This window comes from Rhipicephalus sanguineus, chromosome 6, assembly GCF_013339695.2.
Source record: "Rhipicephalus sanguineus isolate Rsan-2018 chromosome 6, BIME_Rsan_1.4, whole genome shotgun sequence".
Taxonomy (NCBI): domain Eukaryota; kingdom Metazoa; phylum Arthropoda; class Arachnida; order Ixodida; family Ixodidae; genus Rhipicephalus; species Rhipicephalus sanguineus.
In genome coordinates this window covers 73,421,817-73,438,109 of record NC_051181.1, presented here as the reverse complement: position 1 = coordinate 73,438,109, position 16,293 = coordinate 73,421,817, and the positions used below count along the sequence as shown (strand labels likewise).

The following is a 16,293-nucleotide window of genomic DNA, read 5'->3' as shown; positions in this document are numbered from 1 at the left end:
TGCTTAGCTTAAAAAAAACTGTTTTGGAAGTCACAACTACACAGTCACAATCTCGTTTACAAAAGAACTTTATTTCGAAGCGATCGCCGCAACGTTGACGGCACCGATTCCCGTTCCTTCGATCATCGCCCGACTCGCCGCTGTCGCTGCTGCCATCCGAGGCTTCGTCGCCGCTCTCGAAGACGCAATCGTCTTCGGTGCCATCCAAGCAATTGCTGATGGCGCACTTTTTGAAGCTCTTGCGCACCATGTTGGCCGGAATCGCCCCCGACGCATCCACGATCCACTGGCACAGCAGCGCAATGTCTGGCCTCCGCATGCGCCCGAATCGCTGGAGCCATCCACGGCTCGCACGAAACTCGCGTGAGATGTTCATCTCGCGGGCCAACCTGAGCGCTTCCATTTGCGCCATCTCCGTTGACACAGCGTGGCCGCGACTCCTCCGCTCCTGAATAAATTTGACAAGCTGCGTCTCAAGAAGGGGGTACGCACCAGTCTTCGGGCCGCAAAATGCTCGCTTCTCCTTGTGTGCACTTTCGAGAGAGGCCTTTTTTTTTCGCCAGTTGCAAATGCAGGACTCGTCGACGTCATGCCTCCTCGCAGCAGCTCTGTTGCCGATTTCTTCCGCAGCAGCTATAATCTCGAGTTTTTCTTTCGCAGTGAAAGATTGCCACCGAGACCCACTCATGGTGCCTGCCTCACCAGACAAGGCTGACCAACGGTGCAAACTGGCCACACCTGACTCGGAGACAGACGCTGTCAAATCGCTGTTGTGACGCTGTTGACCAAATCAAACAAAGCACGCAAAAAGTGAATAAACACGCTACGGAGGGGATCTGTCTATGGCCTGTGTTGGCTTTTATTGGCTTTGCACCAGACGATGCCGATGGGGATGCGGACTGCACGGCAGGCCATGCATTGCCGTGAAGCCGACCTCTGCTTCCGGATTATTCGCAGATAACCCGCACCCCCACTTTTCAGGCGATTTTTTTCAATTTTTGGTGCGGGTTATATGCGAGAAAATACGGTATTCGAGCACTTCGAATATTCGAACGAATGTTACAGTATTCGAATTTGCTTCGATTGGATTTTAAGTTATTGGAAATTTCAAAGTATTCGAAATGAACGAAAAGGTGTGCAGCCGCGACCACGTCTGTGTGGAGTGCGCAAGCAGCCGATTTTTGCTCCGCGGGACGACACCCTGAGGCAGTTTTGGGCTCCGACGTGGCCAGCCTGACTACTAGGCCATGCATGCTCCTGACACACCACGTCAGAGCCTGAAACTGCCTCAAGGTGTCGCCCCGCTGAGCAAAAATTGGCTGCTCGCCCGCTCTGCACAGATGTGGCCGCGGCTGTACATTAGTCCGCACAGAACTCCCCCCCCCCCCCCCCAACCTCCCCCACCCTGTAAAGTTGGTTTCACTGCAGCGGAGGGGTGCTCTACCGTGAATACACCTTTCCAGGAAAAATTCGCACTACCGCAAAGCACCACTTCAAGGTTAAATGAACATATTACCCTCACATCGATTCATCATTTTTTTAAGTTGAAAAGCTCGTTATACTGGCTTATATACTCCAAGTATAGTAAATTTTAAAACTATTATTTTACAAATTATCACTTGCATTCTATCGAAAGCCAGATCCTGCTACTACTCAAAGTTACTTCCACTTCCTTTGAACCAAAGAGAATGACTTTTGCGCATGCCTTGTTTCAATTAAAAAATAATAATGTGCAGGTTAGTTGGGTCATTACAGACATGCTCCTTTTCCTTTGCAATATGTGATATATACTATTCGAATTCGATTCGAAATTATTCGACCAAATTACTATACGCTTTGAATTCGCTTTGAATCTAAAACTTTATATTCGCACAAGCCTATAAATTGGTGAAACAGGATGGCTTTCATTTTCATGTCGTCTTAGGTGAGTGCATGAGGGACCCTGTGAGTTTTTGTTTTCCGATCTCCGCAAAGCTCATTGTGATGATTTCAAATAAAACCGTAGATCAGGCGTCCAATACAGTATTCACACCAATGCATTTGCTGCGGTGCCCTCTGTAAGTCTGAAATGACAATGCAGCAGAAGGGTACCAGGGACTATATTATCCCCTTCAGCAGCAATGCATACAACTGTACACATCAACTATCAAGGCACACCGCGCGTTGTGTATTACAGCTCAGACCACTTATAACGTAACCGCTTACAGTGCAGTACCGGCTATAATGCGTTTTTTTCTGACTCCCGTTTACCCTCCCATAGAACTGTATGTATACGCATACCGCTTATTGTGCAGTCCCCCTGAGATGAAAGACCGGTTATAATGCGGCTGCCGGACGTTCTCAGAGATGCGAGGGAGCGAGCGTGCTTCTCAGCAGAGATGAGCCGGCGGGGGGGAGAGCGGCGACGGCGTTACAAGGAGGAGGGGACGCGGAATGAACGAACAAGGAGCGGGAGGAGAAAAAAAAAAAAAAACAGGATGGCAGTGGGAGGCAGCAGCCTGGCGCGGGTGCGTGGTGTGAGGAGGGGGAGCGGTTACATGGCCGACGGAGAAGCCTTTGCCCCCTTTACTTCAGCCGCTTGACATGCGCACTCCGCGACGTACAGGTGCCCGCATGCGCATTAAGATCGCGTTACCGCTGTTCGTCTCCGTTGGGAAAATATTCGCTTCGTCGCAGAGCGCAGATATCATGCGTGCAACCTCGATTCCCCCGCAAGTAACAATGCTTTGAGACGCGATTAGCTTTCGCCTTTGCCGCCAACAGGCGGACTTACAAGCTTGAAAGACTTTTTCAGGATAGTTGCCGCGGCTGTTCTGCCGACCGCGAACCGAAACTTCGTTTCACGCGTGATGCCCTCGATTTAACTCACGAGCGCCATCTCTTCTACGCCCGATCTCCGTGTTGTCTAGGGCAAGCTTCTCGCGGCGGCAAGCCAAGTTGCAACGTGCACGCTAGGCCTAACGAGCGCCAGCTGCCATGTCGGCGGCCGCGGACTACAGAAGTTGCAGTTCGGTGCCGAGTCAATGAAACATTTTGCAGTTGTTGCGTTTAGAAGGGGTGACTTACATCTTTAACGAAAATGCAGGCGTGCGTGTGAAACACTCGAGTGGTAGTTTGTGGTCGCCACCCTTTTCGACATCGCGCATGCGCAGTGTGTTACCGCGGCGACTTCCCGTGACAGCGCATTTTTTCCGCGCTCGTTATGTCGGCACGGCAGGTCTGCGGACGCTAACCGTTCAACATTTTCAAGTGTAAGCAGATGCAAACTTACATCCCAGTCGCATGCCTCGATAGTCGGAATCGTGCGCCTGCCTGTTGGTCATGTTTTGCACACGTGCAACCTTTCAAAAATGTTGTTTTGGTTATAAGTGCGGTACCGCTTATAGTGCGGATATTCGCGACTCCGGCAACTTACGTTATAAGCAGTCTATGCTGTACTTCAACTGACTTGAAACGAGATGTGCAGATTTGTGCATGCTTCCAGAGTGGGCGCAGCTAGCCTCTCATTTTACATTGCTGTGCCGTGTATTGCTGCAGAGAATCACTTTGCTGAAGACACTGCCACGTTCTACAAGTCGTTCGACGTGCTGCATTCCAGGAGCTGTGCCAAAACTATAATGCTTGTTTGCTCGGTATGACTGATAACAAATGACCCATGTATTTTGAGCCTGAGTGGTCATATTTTTCAAAAATAGCACTTGACTGAGTTCAGAATAAGGAGGTATTTAGTGACACCCTAATTCATGTTAATTACTAAATAATGGAAAAATCAACACATTACCATCTTTTCCTTTTCACTGTAGAATATCGAGTTCCTTAGAATAAAGTTGTCTAATAGCCTGACGGCAGCGTCCGTTACGGCTGTTTTGACTTTATTATTTATGACTGCTGTCAAAAATAGCTATACTTTCTGGATCCATCTTTCCATGTAGGGCATGGCAGATTGTGTGCTTCCAAGGCTGCTGGACTCCTTGATCCTGCCTGGTGCATTGTACGCTGGGAAGCCCATCCCCCAGGCACAGCTGGCTGCCATCAAGCAGCACCTGCCTCTGGTGAGTGAGGGCCTCATTGCACCTGTTATCCCAGGCCGAGCATTTAACAAAATGCAGGGGATTAGCATGTAATAAGGGTGCCCAAGTATTTTAAAATTTCATATATCAAATTGAATAGTTGCTATTTGTAATAGTGGATATTTTCCTAATCAATTACCAATACGTGACAATAACAGCAGTGCCGAAATAAACACAAAGTTGGTAAAAAAGTACGAGAAATGTCATCTCCATGGGTATATTGTAAGCATGAAACTTGAAACCTTGCATAGTGCAGCAGGGTATTTTGCTGGGGGAGTGTCAACAGTTGTTCACACTCTTTGCACAATTCTGCAGGTGCACAGAGTAGAATGTTGCTGATGCTTCATTTGCACTTTTAATGCTAAAATTATTAAGAGTAGGTTGCAGATGTCATCTTATGTTAATTGTAAGAACAATCTGTTCAACATTAAAAATATGTCGAAAGGCACATGACATTCGATACGATTCTGCCAATGTTTGGTCCATATTTGATTCAGTCTCAGAAATCTCTATGCACATGCCCTTAGCACGTAAAATTTTTTTTTTGTCTAGGCATCCTAAGTCTCATTTTTTTAAAGTAACGATGGGTTTATAAATGAGCACAGGTGTTGCCGGGCCTGATGCTGGCCTTCCTTGAGGGTTAATAGATCTGCAGGAGGATCTCGTGCTATTCAAATCTCGCAAAATGCTGTGGATGCAACAAAACCCTGTTGAGCAATAGAGGTATGAGCTGTCGTTGCGGTGTTGAATGCAGTGTTAGTGGGGGGCATTCAGTGACAAAAAGCATAAAGAGAGCGTCAAGTTCTCTTATGTTGTTACAGTTTAGTAAGCTAGTAAGACTGGTTGATGTTGGTAAGTGAAGGCTGTTTAGTAAGGCTAGTTGATGTGAACATGGAACAGATTTGTGAAAGCCCAGCGCTTCGGTGAAGCACAGGGATAAAGGGTGCATTGTGTATGTCCTTCTTATCCTTTCGCTTTGTCCAAGTGCTCGTTTTGAACTACAATGTTATACATTTTTTTTTTTTTTCATTTTGCAATGGATATAAGTCTGTGTCACTCAGATTAACACTTGTTACTCTGTTCTCTGCAGACATTATCTTGCTGAAAGCTTTCCACTTGAATTATTGTGTGTAAATGCCATTGTTTGAAACTATGCCGCCTACAAGTGAAGTAGTCGCAACACTGTCCTATTTTGTAATCCTGATAAATATGAAACAGCGCTTAACACACGGGACGAAAGAAGGAAGAGGTGACACACATGGCGCTCAACTTGCAACAGGGTTTATTGAAAAAAGACATGATGCTTTTTAAAAGGGCTCAAAGCGAGCACGCATGCTGATTGTCAAAAACGATACATTTGTCATTCCCAGTGGCACCGCCTCGTGGCAGCTCACTGGTCACGCTGATTAACAAGTCAGTTTTCTTTGATGATAACGTCAGAGAAGGTTGGCTAAGGCAATCACTTGCTTTTCTCGATATATGAAATGTCTCAGCCACTTCTCTAGTGTGGCTGTCATCATGAACAAAAAGGATATTAGTGTCAACGAAAAACGGTGCACACTGACATTCCAAGAGCGTATGCTTGGGCATGTTGGTAATTCATGTTTCACTTTTTGAGCATACAAATGAACAAAGACAAAAAGCAACGCGGACACAGCGTCGTTGGAAGTCAGCGCTGTGTCCGCTTCACTTTTCGTCCTTGTTCATTTGTGCGCTCAAAAAGTGAAACATGACACTCAAAACAATGTTTGGCCAAAAAAAGACTAAAATCTTTTTTGTTCATAATGGAACCTACCAACTTGCCCAATCTGCCCGTCTTCTTCAGTTTATAATCGTGGTTTTGCATGCAAGTGCACGCAGAAAGACTATCCTTCTTTTAACACAAGAGTGTTTTATGCCGGGGTCCACCATGGCTCCACTGACGTATTTCCGTCATGGATATGACGTAAAATATAAAGACTAACAGTAGGCAAATAAGAAACCAGAAGAAAATTTGCAGTGGCTTAGCTCGGCTATGCCAGGATATACGTAGAGTTAGGAAAGGTTCAGCTGATTATTCTTAGCTTTCCAGATTGTCTAGGATTATTAGTAGAGCTGTGCGAATAGGAAAATTTCGGGTGCGAAGCGAATTCGAATATTGAAGTGTGAGTGCGAATCGAATCGAATATTTTTAGAATATTTCTCGAATATTTCTAGAATATTTTTCTGATACTTCGAAGCAAAATTGCAGAAAAAAAAGTTAGAAAGGATTCCTAAGCATATTCTTGTGAGATAGCAGCATGAAAGTGTTTCTTTTCGCTAGGTTGATGAAGCACTGGCGGGGTGGCGTTTCATAGTTGTCTTATCAAGAATAAGGTAGAGGCCGAATTGTATTTATGTACATGATGTGGTGCAACCAAAGTGTTGCCGACAACACTTTCCACGTGATAGGCAAAGATGCCATTTCCTCAACCTCTCCTCCTGTTTCAACTTCTGTGGAAGCCCAACTGATGTGGCGGACAAGGGTGTGCTCCCTTCAAGTCCGGAGTTCCAAATCTGCCTCATAGACGTCGATATACAAGAACATCTGAAACTTTGGATGCTAAAAGAATTCGGCGTCTGATTTTTCGGACTTCCTGCCCAAATTTCAGGTCCAAAACAGCATTACTTGAGCCCCCACCTCTGCCACATCTTTCATCTCCATGTTGGAACAACCAGCGTTTTCTTGAGTTAATACATTTGCGACCGTAGCAGAGCTTGAAAGGCAGCTTTGCCGCAATACCGGGGTGTGATGGGGTGAAGCATATTGAAAATCTAGGGACCACTTCCAATCGGACGTTGACTGTGTCTTGGCAAAGTTCGACCGAAATGGAGCTTGAAAGGCAGCTTTGCCGCAATACGAGAGTGTAATAAGGTAAAGCATATTGCAAATCTGAAGGGGTCACTTTCAATCGGACGTTGACTGTATTTGTTTTTGGGAAGTTCGAATAGTTCGAATAGTAAAATACCAGTGCGAATCGAATCGAATAGGAAACACTATTCGAAAAATATTCGAAATTTCGAATATTCGCACACCCCTAATTATTAGCCTTCTTCTGTTTATTCTTCGTACGCTGAACTGCTAATTGCCAGGCAACTACTTCGGGTTACGATGAGATAACCTTCTCGGCTCTTCTGCGCCGTTGAGCAGCATTTGCGCTCTCCTTCATGGCGTTACCCACCTGCAAATGCCACTCAGAGGCGCTATCAAGCGGCCTCAGCGCAGTGTCAGACGGCGACTGCACAGCGAAGGCGAATAGCTGCGCGCACGCTGGCGCCAATACGTCTGCCAAGGCTACGACGTTGCTCCTCTGGAAAGCGCAGACCGGTGGCGGAGTCTGCGCGCACGCCGGCGCCAGTTTGTCTGCCGCAGCTACGACGCCACTCCTCGCGAACGCGCAGACAAGCAGTGGCGAGCCGCGCGTGGTGGTGGCGGAGAGCACGTGAGACGCCGGCTCCGGTGAGCCAGGTGTGTGACATCACTGATCCTCATGCGTGCGCAGCACGGCTCATGACGATCCACACGAAATCGGCTCCGGCTAGGCAAGTGGAGCTAACGCTACAAAAGTTCCGTCCCCGGGAGTCAAACTTACGACCCCTCGCTCCAAAGCGCGGGGCACGAAACAATTCAGCCACAGACGGCACGTTCTTTGCCATGGTAACGGCGGGCTATTTATATACACCATTTGCCGGTGGCGGTACTCGGAGATCGGTGGTACGTCAGCGTGTTTTGTTGTCACTAGCAAGATGGCGCAAAAGGCTCAAAGAGCGTGCTGTAAAGGTCGTCGCCCCACGCGGATGAGCGCTTGCCTCTACAGGGCATGGTCACTCATGCGCGGGCTTACCTCGTGATGGCGGTGGTGTGTACGTCTTGTGCTCTCACCGCAAGTTTACGTAAAGAGAACGAATTTCACTTGGCTCACTGCAGCAGCTGCTTTTGCGAAAGGAGGGCGCTGCTCACACAGAAATAAGTTACAGCTGTGACAGTTAGTTCGTGCTCATCCTGTGTATGTTCGTTCCGTGCACCCTTTCTGCTTGAGCAGTGCGTTGTAAGTTTCGAGCTGCTTGCCGTTCTTCACGTGACATTACAATTTGTTGCTGTAGTAGTCATTCCTTCGCGCTTGGGGTGAAAGAATGCCCAACAAATGCTTTACTACATCTGTGAAGACATTTTTAACTTTCATGTTATACCGATTCCTATGACAGAGGGATCAGCCATGTTATTTTTCCCTATTATCTATACATTTTTTACCTCTCATTTTCATCGTATGAATGGCAAAACTTGCGTGTGTCGTACGCTGTCTGGTAGATTGAACATTTTGTGTGCTGTATGCGAGTTTGTGTTTGTGAACTGGCGCACTTCCATGTGATACACATCAAAACAAATGCTACAACCAACTTTAGCGAACATCAGTCTTGGTACCTGGTAATACATATACCATGTACACTTTTTACATAGGTGCTCCTGCATTTAGATGTTGACTGGCTATTTGAATGTATTGTGTGCACAGAACAAGTCATGCACTTATGTGTGGAGGTCTCGTCAGTGTAATCTTCCCATGCTGCAGTTCATCTGCGGACTCCTGTCGCTGAACCCACAGACGGATGCCTACATCGAGAGGAAGCTGAAGGACATCGTAGTCCACTACTTGCCACTGTTCCCAACGGTACGTCTTGTGTAAAGCTTGAAATGCCACTTCTCCTGTTCCACTCAGGTATTGCTGTCCTGCGACCTGCAGCACTTTTAACTGCACGCTATTTTCGTTATCGAGGAGTGCCATCCGAATGCTGTAAGATTTCCGCATTTTTTCCGGCAGCAAACACAGAGCTCCATCCATCACACTGGAGAGCACCCGCTTTTGGTGAGTGTGCCTTCGTAGCGCCGAGCAGTTTATTCTGGTGATTGCTTTCATTGCTGCCTGCCCACAGTGTACTTACTTGACTTGACAGTGTGTGTGCTTTGACGTTAATGTCAAGACAGATCTATCCTTTAGATTTTACGTGACCACTTTAAGTACGTCCTTAAACTGACATTAGCACTTCCAGCTGTTCTAGAGATCATGGTGGCATGTTTAAAACTAGAAGCAAGATTCCAACAGAGCAATTTTTTTCCACAATTACTGGCCATCCCATGGCTGCTGCTGCCATCATCTACCATAATCACTTAGGTGTTGCATTACTCCAGTTTGGCAGATAAGCTTATTCCCTCATTTGTCCTTTCGGCATGTGTTTCTACCTGGTTGTGTTCAGATAACAACGAACACGTGGTCCCTGTCGTCATTCTCGATTTCGATTAAATTTACTTTAGACACAGGTGTTAGACCAAGAACAATGATTTCGAAGTTAGTTTCACATAAAAAAATGTTTGTTCCCCCCTTAAAAAAAATGACAAATTTTGGTCTGTAAAAAACACTTTTCCACCACTTTCGCAATTTCTTAACTTTGAGCGCACCTAGAGAAAAAGCGGTGCACATCTTGAATGTAATATTTATTCCCAACAAAGAAGTGGAATACAACGTTATAAGTATTTTATTTTTCTTTGCTGTGGAAGAACTTTTGAGGGAAAAAAAATGAATCACCAACATGGCAAATGGCCTAATTACCTGCATTTCAGGATTGTATTGGTATAGACAAGTTTAACTGAGGATAACGAAACTCAGTACATATTGACTTTGATATTTGGGCTTTCAGCATTCTTTTAAAACAATTCGTGTGTTTTTCAGCCTTGCCGTTATGGTACTTAAAAATTTTGCTGAAGCTTAAGCGATTTACCAAAACGCCGAGGTTTGAAAATTGTCTTCTCGAAAAAGCTGTTTTAAATTTTTTTGAGAATCTCTCTGATTGAAGTGAAGGAGATTGTCTATCATTCTGTTTTAAAAAAAATTTCATTATTCAGGTTGCTAAAAAGTTTAGCCATGCAAAATCTCGCAGAAATTAAACCATCTACACACCAATAGCGACAGGTTCCACTCAGTAACAGCTGATGACGAGACAACAGATCGTGAACGCAGCGTTGCTTTAAAACTAGCACTAGTGTATGGCGCGCTGGTTTACTTGTGCTTCTGAGTGCATCTATGTGTCGCTTTAATTGGTTGTTACGCTTCCATTATGATGAAAAAGAACACCAATTTTCTTGCCATGAAATGGTTCTTTGGTGCATGGTGCACTATCATGAGCAGCCTTAGCAAATGAAGTGAGAAACTGCAGCACGAGCGTTCATTTGCAAGACTGCATGAAACCTAAGTTGGCATGCAGTTATTACAAGGAAGAAAATGTTTTAAATATTGGAGGGCCACATTGCGGGTGCATTTACGTGGGAGTGTGTTCAAGGCGCAAGCAAATACATATAGTGTTTGCTTAGCCTGTGCCCAAAACCCAGCATTCAGCTTATGTGAGGATGGTACAACATTTAAACCTCAGTGCTGCCAGAAAACTATTGGCGTTGTTCTGATGATTAGAGAAATCATTTGGCCGGGTATTTCCCTGCTACATGCAGGTTTTCATCTTGCAAGCTGAAACTGAATATTGTTAGGCAGCGTTTGGTTATAGTGTTGTTATAGTATCATAGCTTTTGAGATCGCAAATGCTCTATCATGATTAAAACATTTGTTTCCTTCAAGCTTTGAACATTGTTTAAGTAGCGAGAATATTCTTTAGAAGAGTGAAAGAGATGGATGGTGCAGGCGTAATTTCAAAACAAAGGCAGTTCCAGCTCTCACATTCACTTGGTTGCATTTCCTGCTACATTTACTTAGTGACTTGCTGTTGCCATGGCAAGAGAAACGGAGTATGTGTTCTTTCTTTTCAGTTAATCACATAAAATATTGCAGCTAGTATATAACTAATGGTGGGACATTGTTATGCAGTTCTGTATGTGTGATGTATGGTGTCGCGTGTCTACGCTGATGGAAACTTGAATTGTCAAGAGTCTAAAGATAAGTCTGTACACTAACGCAATGTCTTGGAGCCACGCGGTCTGTTGAGCTGTCACTCTGCGGCGTGTCTCCGTAGTTGTCTGCTCTCTCATCTACACTTAACAACATTTTACACAGGCAACGCTGGAGAGCTGCGGAGGAGCGTGCCGCGCTGCTGCGGAAAGAAGGGCAGCATACGTTGGCTTCCTCCTGGACTTTATTCAAAAGCACTTTGTGGCCAGGAAGACTGTGTCCGGGACTCACCTCAATCAGGTGAAGGTGGCGTTCTGAAAGCCAGTTTTTTGTGCCGCTTCTCTTAATGGGTTCGAGCGTGTTGACATTTGAAGCACACAGTTCAACAAGGCTCAGGAGTCACTGTGCATACACTTGTAGTAAGTCTTGTTTCGACCTCGTGCCGGCCTATGAAAGGGATGGGATAAACTAGTCGTAGTGCAATGCGCCTGTGTGACAGTGCAGTCACAGCAGAGACTAGTAACAGTTATGCCTTCACCATGGCCTTAAAGCAACAAACCATTTGAATTATCCTTTTGCATGATTTCAAGTGGCTCACCAAAAAACTTGGAGGAGGCTTGAGCTTCGCCTTCAAGAGTAGAATGCGATAGCGTAATCGGGCCCCATGCGCATTGCTTTCTCAATTGCTAGACTGCCTTTGGTTCTCGTTGCATGCCTTAACCATGCCATAAGGAAACAAACGACTGTGCGCATAACATTGGTTGTTTCAAAGTATCCTAGAATGCCTACTGCAAGTACAGTTAAGTGCCCACTATGCCTTAATTATTTCTTTTGCGAATCAGTGAAGGGCGCCCACTATGCATCCCTACGGCAATACGCGAACCTACGCAGCTGTTCACTTTGTTGATGCTTTTGCAGCTGCTGATGGTGATTAAATACGTGTGAGTGCTTTATAAAGGGCAGACCTTTAAAACATCCACTTGTCGCGCAATTCACATGTCTTGACACATGGTGCGATTCTATGCTTCTGCCATGCAATACAGTCAAACCCACTTATAACGATCCCACATATAGCGATCTATCGGTTATAACGACCATATCTGGGTGCACTTACGATTTTCCTATGCTAACCATTAAAGCTGCGTCCAGATATAGCGAACATTTTTCAAAGCCTCCTACTTTTACAACGAACATTTCAGACACAGTCACGGTAAAAATCTGGCGCACACGAAGCGAAAAAAAGTTAAAACATGCCTTCTAAACCGTGACAGGGGCGCGCGCTCGCGCGTGCCCCGCTCCAGTTTACTGGCGACTAAGATACCCAGATCGGCGAGCACCGCACGCAGATTTCGGACGCTGCGAGCGAGGTCGCTCACTTTCCAGGCATTTCTTCAGTGGTAGAATGGCAGTGAGGGAAAAAAAATAGTAGGGAGCACGAAGCCTTGCAGTCAGCTTTCGCACGGTAACCTTTCCTGACGCCGTTCTCTGCAGCTACGACCGCCTGCGATGAACAAAACAGTGCCTTGGAACACAAGAAGGCATAAATGCAAGAAGTGATAACCGCGATAACTTTCCATCGCATAAAGGTTCACTGCATCCCTAAACTTGTCCATGCCACAATGTGCCGCGAAAAGTCGTCAGTCTTTTCGGTAACGGCAGAGACCGGTCGATCGGTGATTACGACTTCCACGCGATTGCGGCGATGCCTTCGCGGATAAGCATCAGAAAAGAGCGAAGGCGAGGTGGCGGCCGTCGATGAACGTGCGCCGACAACCTTATCACAGTCATCTGTAGACATCTGCTCGGCTGCGCGTGTGGCGTACGCCGTACACTGCGGATTGACGGCGGTACGAGCGCGCCATGCATGCTGCCGTTCGCAAGTTCGCCGCCGCCGCATAGTGCGAGACCGCTTTTAGTGCGCGTCGCTTTGTAGAAACGAAAGTAGCTCGCTGTTGTTGAGCGGTGCGGGCACCGAGAAACGTCGATGCACTGACAGAGAGCGTATACTGTGTGTTTGACTAGGTGACAACTGAAGTGCGCCGCGCATCGTCGTGCAGGGCCGCGAGAGCATCGCGGAGACGTAGAGTGCGCGTTGCTTCCAAATGCTTGTTTTCGCCGCGTTGAACGAAGAGGCTAGTCGCCGCACCCGTGCACGGTCCAGAGTGAAGCAAGCACGAAGAACGTACAAACGCGCGCATACGGCATACAGCAAGCGGCCCGGCAGTGATCCCGTGACCCGAGTAGGCGACGAGCTGCACGCAACTAGCCAGGGAAGATCGGCTCCACGTCGCGGTACTGCGCTTCGGTGAAACGGTGTCAACTCATTGCAAAGGCGGTTAATTCATTCGTGAGCACGCAGCGGGCGACGCTTCACGACGCGAAAAGGCTTAGCTTGTAACCGAAGGGGTTGTTAGCACTTTAATAAAAGTGCACAAAGGAAAAAAAACGACTTAGCCGCTAAGCGCGCGTTTTTAAGGGCGAGTTCATATACAACGAACTACTGAATAACGACCACTTTTCGCGACACTTTCGAGTTCGTTATAAATGGGTTTGACTGTATTACATGTGTTAAGAGACCCCTTCCACTACATGACATTCGTTTAGTGTTTTTTTTTGAAGCACGTTCAAGAAATAGTGTGGCTCTGTGGCAGAACGCCTGCTTGCTACGCAGACGGCCTGGGTTCGATTCTCACTCGAGCTCGAACATTGTTATTACGTATTTATTTTATTTGCATATTTCTCGATTTTTCGTTCACGGACAAGATGATGATTTTTTGCTCACAACTAACGACACCCTCGCCGACGCTGACACTGGAATTTCTACGAAACGAGATCTTTAACGCTATCGCGTTAAAATATTCAGAGGTTTTAGGTATGGTTCAAGTAGGCATATGTAATATTTCAAGTTATTGATATGTCAAACTATTTCCCAATCCAGTTCAATTTCGTCATATTCCGGGGCAGTTGTATTGCACGGCTTTATTAAATAAAGCTGTACAAGCATTGCATTCCATTGCTACTGAAATGGATTGAAAAAGTGGTAATTCTGCCTGAATGACGAAGCATTGACAATGATAATAAGGTTTCGCATTGCACTTGACCTCCTCGGATCGTGTTCTAGGTGCATTGGCTTCGTGCGATGCAGCATGCAAAGCAATTCGTGCTGTGTAGAAGGTGCCTCTCTGTGTTTAATCACTAATTTTAAAAACCTGTTTGTGCAGGCTCTTCGGTTCCTTCTAGAATTGCTGAAGCACCTGGCACCCCTGAAAAAAGAATGCTCAAGGTAAGTTCTCTGTGTTTCTCAGTGTGTAAGCCTGCCTTTATCAAAAGGTGCGTGCTATCATCTACGAGTACAGTCTGAATCAAAATGTGTAAAAGTCGGAACATTTCCTATAAGTAAAAAACTCACAGGGTCTCTTATGCATTCTCCAAAGACCACTCGAAGGTGAAAGCCGTCGTCCTCTTCTTTTTCTTCTCAGTCAATCCACTGATCTGCCCCCACCCCCCTCCAAAGAAAGCTTCCCGCACCTCACCCGATTTCGCATTGCCTCCGTGATCGGCCCACCTTTGACCAAGGGGTGATGTCTAATGCGTCATTATGTGACGCATTACATCACACATATTGTAGTCACAAATTTTTCCGATCTCTGACGTCGTGATGACGTCACATGGTGACACTATCATGTGATGATGATTTTTTCGCATCACTCGTGTTGGCTCTGCCGACGTGGGATGCGGCCGCTGCTGCTGGTCAATTTTCGCGTTTAATGAGGCATCAACGGTTTTCACCTGAATAACTTGAAAGCATCATCTTGCACATATCCGCATATCCAATCCAATGCCGATCTCACAGATGGGGCATGTACGCTTGCATGTAAGAACAGTGTCATGCGCATCTGAGTGGCACCATTACCGGAATAGTCGCACCATCCCTCGCACTATTGCTAAATTATGCTAGCCATGGTGTGGCAAGTGCTGTTAGAAGCTGGACTGCAGGAGGCACATGATCCATGTGTGAAAACCTACTCTTTAGCATTCCCTTAGTGCGAAGTCATTTTACAGCGAAGCTCTATGGCTGAGATTCAGGGCCTCATGGCATCGGGGTAAAAAAAAATGTAGTGTGTGCCGAAAATCTACTCTCCTCAGGCGCCCCAAGATGGCGCTAGTCGTCCACGCTGGAGCGCGATGAGGAAGGTTTCTGAGGCAACCCTCCTTCTCCCAGCCAAAGTGGCACACTACGATTTCACTAGTGAGCAGCTGCAGCCATGCCGTTACGGTTGTCGGCACGAGCAGGCTGTGAGAAAACGCAATGCGCCTACAAATCGGCTGTCATAATTGTGTGTACGGTGCTGCAGCAGGCCTTCGTTGCTTGGTCGACGGCATAGAGTTTCCTAAAATTAACTAGTGGGGACTCTGGCGCTGCGATCGTTCAGTCACCATGAGAATGATGGGTAGTACACGGATTTGCCTAGTCTTCGTACTTGCGGGCTTCGAACGCACTTGTGGCTTTGTTTATTGCTGTGTTTTGGTTTTCTTTTGGATAAAAGAATGGATCGTTGTGAACTTTGTGACCAGATTTAAATTGGTGAGCCTAAAACGGATAAAGTGGTGAAGTGAAACTGCTGGCCTTTGCTGAACTTCGTCTTGCTACAAAGCAGATGCAGGCGACGCGTAGCCAAACGGAGCCGAAAGAACGAAGTTTAGACAAATCCGTGTACTACCCATCATTTCCATGCTGGCTGAAGCGTCATGCGTTGCAGCTCCCGTAGACACTAGCACCAGAGTTCCCTCTAATAAGTACTGTAGGAAACTCTATGGTCAATGGGGCTCGCAGATCTGCTGACATCCGCCGCTCAAGTTGGTTCAGACGTCACATCTCTTCTCTCCAAGATAATCAGTGACCACCAATCAAGACAACAAATGCGTGTTCGCACCTTCCATCGCTATGATCGCTGATCAAGACACTAAATGAGTTCCAGCATTTGTTCAAAATTCTGTGTCACCCCCGTGTTGTGTGCTAAACAGCTTCGCTGGTCATCCACCATCGCAGAGTGGAATGGCTCACAATTTTTTTTAATTAAGACGGAGTGTCTGTGTTCTCCTCTGTTACAGTGTTCTGCAGTCAGGATTGCCGGACCTCCTAAAGAGCCTCAGCATGCTGAGCGGCAATGCCAGAACAAACCGCGAGCTTGTGTTACAAGTGACACGCGCCGTGATGACATTTTCTTCGGGTGAGTCACCTTTAAGTGAAAAAAAAAAAGCATGATTAAAGAAGAACCTTCTCTTTACAGTTAGGCCCACTATATGTGCGTCAATCA

At 46.4% G+C, this 16,293-nt stretch overlaps 1 protein-coding gene across 1 annotated transcript in view; it reads left to right on the top strand.

The window, feature by feature from the left end:
* Positions 1-16,293, top strand: part of LOC119395884 (protein MMS22-like) — a 123,499-nt gene that overhangs the window by 103,427 nt on the left and 3,779 nt on the right. Inside the window, exons 26-31 of the mRNA XM_037662893.2 lie at positions 3,933-4,052; positions 8,657-8,755; positions 8,906-8,950; positions 11,141-11,275; positions 14,197-14,258; positions 16,088-16,206. Of these exons, the coding sequence (XP_037518821.1) occupies positions 3,933-4,052; positions 8,657-8,755; positions 8,906-8,950; positions 11,141-11,275; positions 14,197-14,258; positions 16,088-16,206 (580 nt within the window). The remainder of the gene's footprint in view (positions 1-3,932; positions 4,053-8,656; positions 8,756-8,905; positions 8,951-11,140; positions 11,276-14,196; positions 14,259-16,087; positions 16,207-16,293) is intronic.